General features: G+C 50.9%; 1 protein-coding gene across 1 annotated transcript; it reads right to left on the bottom strand.

Moving 5' to 3' along the window:
- Window positions 1-3,450: 3,450 nt before the first annotated feature.
- On the bottom strand, window positions 3,451-4,172 carry BLCAP (bladder cancer associated protein). Its single transcript, XM_010294974.1, has one exon. The coding sequence runs from the start codon at window positions 4,091-4,093 to the stop codon at window positions 3,830-3,832; it is 264 nt and encodes an 87-aa protein (XP_010293276.1). The 5' UTR covers window positions 4,094-4,172; the 3' UTR covers window positions 3,451-3,829.
- Window positions 4,173-4,800: the final 628 nt, after the last annotated feature.

Below are 4,800 nucleotides of genomic sequence, written 5' to 3'. Positions count from 1 at the left end.
CTACCAGCGGCGGGGCCGCACCTCTGGACTTGGCTGCCTCTCCAAGCTGGCTGGTGGGTGCTTCCAGCCCAAACGGCTCCTCGTTGGGATCAACTGCTCTCCTCCGTCTGCTGCTAAGTTAATAACACCATGTTGTGGGCTTGTCTCGGGGTAAGCAGGGAGAGCATCCAGGCAGGAAGCACTGATCACCTGGCAAGATCCAGGGATGGATGGGCAGATGCTGGGAGAGCAGGCTGATGGCCATGGTGGCCCCAGACAGCTGGTTCCCTACCTGTACCTTGAGCTGTGCCAGGGAGCTTGACTGCCAAACATCAGCCCCTGAGATGCACCAACATGACTCTGGCAGATCTAGGGTTCAAAAAGTCATACCAGTCTGGCCAAACCTTCTCCATGGGAAGCCTCGTGGTGTCCCAGTTGCTCATCTTGGGGATGCTGCCTCTCCCTGATGAGTGGTGAGGAGCCCGAGGTCTGCCTGAGCTACGCGGCAGCTCTGTTTCTAGGGATCTGAGCCTGGGTTTGTTTGGTTTTTTTTCCCCTTTCCTGACCCTGCTGTGTCACTGATCTGTTATGTGACCTAGAAAAGAAAATGATCTCTTCTTCAAATGCAAAGACAAAGGAACAGCTTAAGGCTCCTGCTCCCTGTATCTAGGGAGCACCAGGCAGATGGACACTTTATTCCAAAGCAAGGTGATGAGACTCGCTCTGCGCCAAAGCCCTTGCGGGCAGTGTCCAGGCTCATCGGGACCTGGCACAACATAGCGGTTGTGGTTTAAACCCCACTGTTTTCAGAGTCACTAGTGTAGCTACCTCCCAGTGTGCCTGCCCACCGGTGCAGTCCCCATGCAGACACCTCTTGGTGCCTCCAGGGTACCAGGGGACAGAGCCACCCCACTGCTCTTCTAGCAGCAAAGACCTGCCCGAGAGCACAGGAGCTGCGTCTGTACGGGCTCAGGGAAGCTGTGATGATGGTTTTCAAAAGCCATCGGGTTCAACCTGTTCTGCAGTTGCAGGCTGGTTTTTCATGGTTCTCTTTATAGAGAAGGTCGAGCAGGGCATTAGCATGGGATGTGAGACCTGGTTGGGTTCCTCACTCTGCCTGAGGCTTTCTGTCCGACCATGATGAAGTTGCTTTAATTTTCCATCTTTAAAATGAAGATGGTATCTCAGTGCCCTAAAGAGGGTAAGACAGGGTGCTGGTGAGGGCTACGTGCATATCAAAGACAGCTCTTTATCTACATTGGGGGTGGGAGGGCTGCAAAAAGTAGGCTTCTTACCCATCAGTCTGCCGAGATCTCTCCTGTCACTACACTGGCAGCCTCCTTTTGAAGTGCTTTTTTTTGTCAGAGCTGGGTGTCGTAGAAGGGAGAGCCTGCAGCTGCGTCTCATCTTGAACCCCATGTACAAAGCCAGGACTTGCTCTCGTCCAAAGAACTGTCTGGCTTCGTGGCTAGGATTTATTTAAATTGCTGTAGAGCGCAACTTGGCTAGTTAGAAACAAAAGTGTACTCTTAAAGGAACTGACTGCATTAGCTTAAATAAATTTAAACTTAAAAGTTGCTCAGAGTGCAGACAAGCCTTGCCATAGCTTGCAAGTGAGAGGCCTTCCTCTCTCCTTTCTATTTGTTATTCATGCTGTAGCTGCTATGACAGCTACTGGGATTTCCCTCAGCCTGACAGGTGACAGAGCCATCATATCTATTCTTGGTGATGTGGCACACACTTTAAAACATGTAAACACTGATTAGCCCTGAACTCTTTCCAACTTGGACTTGGTCTTCGGGGCTTCAGAGCAAGGGTAGAGGAAGCCAGTTTCAGCTCCAGCAGCACAGCTCCTACACTGTGTAACTCCCTGAGGTGCTCCTGGGTGCCATCAGATCCAATAGTCCTGTGTCTGGCTGCAGCGTGCGTTCCCCTTCTCCCCCTGGTACGACATGGGGTCACGGCCAAAGCTGGGGCAGGGCCGACACGACCAAATTCCCCCCTGGCTGACTCCCGGCCATTGGTCTGCAGCCCAGTCTCTGCCCAGAGCAGGGGGACAGGTTGGGAAGATGTGGGACCGTGTGACAGGCTTACGCTGCGTAGGCGCCTGGCAGATAACACTTTTAGTGCCAGCGTTGGGGATTAGCGGCTTTCAGGACATGGCTCTGTGGTTTAATTTCGTAAGCAGTAAGGGAAGGGAAATCTGTCACGTAAGTTCAGAGGTACAACCAGAAGCGACCTCTTCTCTGTGTGTGTGTGTGTAAAATGGGTCTGTTTATGAATCGCCAGTATATGGTTCTCAGTCTGCCTGTGGTCAGGTTCAACACTTAAACAGAAGAGTCAGCACTGGGAGCTACAGGGCAAACGGGCTCTGCCTCTTGCTGGAGACGCTCTGGGGTTACTGTGCTGGGAACAGAACAATATAGAGACACATGATTGCTGGGCTAAGGCATCCACAATGAACAGCCAATGCATCATGCTGGGCAGGAGGCCATAGACCAAAGTTTATAAAGCTTTATTAAACATTTTGAACAGCTGTGCAATGAACAAACAATACTCTGGAAGTTTCACAACCTCATAGCTTGAACTTCCTTGGGACAGCAACAGCCACTTCTGCTGCTCTCCACTATCAGACTGAAATAAAGACAGACAAACAGGTGGCAAAGGGGAGGGAACCCTTTGAAGTTTAGAGACAGTATTTTGTGTTAACTGCTAAGGTTTCTCATAAACAAACCTCTGCCCCAAACCTCCCAAGAGCCTTGGCTGCACAGAGTAACGTACGCAGCACGGAGCTCTGCACAGCTGTGGCTGTAGGACTGACCCGCCACCACCTAGGCTTCTTGACACCCTTCTGCCAGGGGAGATGGGAGACACCAGGAGCTCCTCTAGCCTCTTCCCTTCTCCAGTCAGTAGCACCAGCACCTTCTGTCACCCCTGGCCTGAAAACACTATCACTGAAAATGCCTGAAGTATTCACTGCTTCAAGCCGTGCCTCCACCTTGGGCTCTTCTCCTGCCCTGCCCACACCTGGCCTTTTGGGCTAGCATGAGTTTTATAGGGTAAGGTTCACAGTGGCTTTCAAAACCCCACATCTTGCAGCATACCGGTTCTTTATCCCAACGGTCAATACCTCAGTAAATCCTGGAAATCTAGGAGGAGTGGAAGAGGCAGTCTCCACTACCTGTGAGGCTTTATAAAAGCAGCAGTATAACCGAGGCTTTCAGGCTATGATCTCGGGGCATAAGTAGTTCAGAAAGCACTTCAGCAGTGCACGCATCTCTTTGGCAGGCTGAGCAGGAGGGATGACTCAACTGCCTCTGGCTCCAGCAGCTTTTGGCCAAGTGCATCTGTGAGCTGTTGAGCTTGCCCTTGATCAGCACGGCGGGAAAGCTGGCTCCCCACAAAGGGAAAGATGGAGAGAATCTTGTAGCTACTCGAGCAGAGTCAGTGGGCCAAGAGCCCCGAGTTAGACCACTGTGGCCTAATGCAGATGAGTGAGTGACACACGACTCCACCACCGCACAATAGCTGGGCAGAGGCCAGCAGCTTGGTCCTCTGCCAGTTCTCAGTTAGGAGGGCTGGTGTCTGATCCCGGTGATATGGGAAGGAGGAAAAAAAAAGAATTTCTGCTTCTAAAAAAGCAGGTGGTGCTGCCAGAGTTCACACAGTAAACAAGTCAAATTTCACAGGCAGAGTGGGAGGAATTCACCATTCTAGTCCACACACAGTTACAGGAAACAGGCTGTTTTTACTCCAGCCACATGCCTAACACCCCCTCCCTCCTCCCTAGCCCACCCCCTTTTTTAAAAGCAAAACAAGAGCCCTCAGCAGACTGGAAGATTATTGTTTTTTAGGTGCCCACTATGCTGGGATCGTGAGCTGATTCCGGCAACTGGGATCCTGTGCAGTGATACAAGAAGCAGTTCCCCCAGCAGCTGTAGCAGATGAGGAATAGAGCTGCCAGGAAGACCAAGGCACAAATCGTGCAAGGTTTCCGTTCCAGGAGGAAACTGAGCAGGTAGAAGCCCATGAACATTGAGTGACTGAACCACAGCGCTGGGTTGAGGGGTTTGGGTATGAGCAGGACAGGTAGCAACCACTGAAGGCAGTACATTGTGGCTGGCTGGCTGGGGCCTCGTGGCGGTAGCAATTGGATGTGCTCCGGAACAGTCTCCAGGAACTCCTCCAGCAGGCAGGCTGGTCTGTAGGGAGGCGTATAATGTCAGACTGTCAGAAAAACACAGTGAAAAGATGTTCTTATACAGCTTCATTTACCCCTGAGAATCGTATGCTGATGCTTGAACACCTAATACTAAGTTCTGGTGTGTCTCAGAGCTAGTGGAAATTTTCCTGCTTTCTGAACCACTCAGCTGGGGACACGATTATCTGTTGCTGGTGTAAAAGCTTACCCTTGTGTGCTCTTTCTCAGGCTTTTACCAGGCTAATGGTTTTGAGACCCTCTTCTTTAGCCTAGTGCAGGAACAGAAAGAGAGAGGGGGAAATAACAGAAAGGAAAACAAGCTGCTGCAGTCTTTCCTACACATGTATTCATCCAAAAATGTCCAACTATTTGAGTGATGGTATCAAGAGTTCACCTCTCACTTGCGTTTCTTGGGCACTACAAAGAAGCATTAAAGAAGTGTTGGTGCAAGAAGTGTCCAGGACGTGTTAAGCACACAAGCTGCACCCTCCCCAGGTGCAGACCCATTATAAAATCTTCCAGCAGGCCAGCATAAAATTCAAGCTATACACGTAGCCCCAACAGTGTCCAGGCTGCAAAACAAAGGGGAGGACAGTCCCTGCTTAAGGGATTTATAATCC

This window comes from Phaethon lepturus, unplaced genomic scaffold (assembly GCF_000687285.1).
Source record: "Phaethon lepturus isolate BGI_N335 unplaced genomic scaffold, ASM68728v1 scaffold36889, whole genome shotgun sequence".
Lineage (NCBI taxonomy): Eukaryota > Metazoa > Chordata > Aves > Phaethontiformes > Phaethontidae > Phaethon > Phaethon lepturus.
Note: the sequence above shows the minus strand (reverse complement) of the source record. Positions and strands in the feature narration are given on the sequence as shown.

What these genes read in the sequence shown, in the direction of transcription:
- BLCAP (XM_010294974.1), bottom strand. Translation starts at nt 4,093, where the DNA reads ATGTACTGCCTTCAGTGGTTGCTACCTGTCCTGCTCATACCCAAACCC.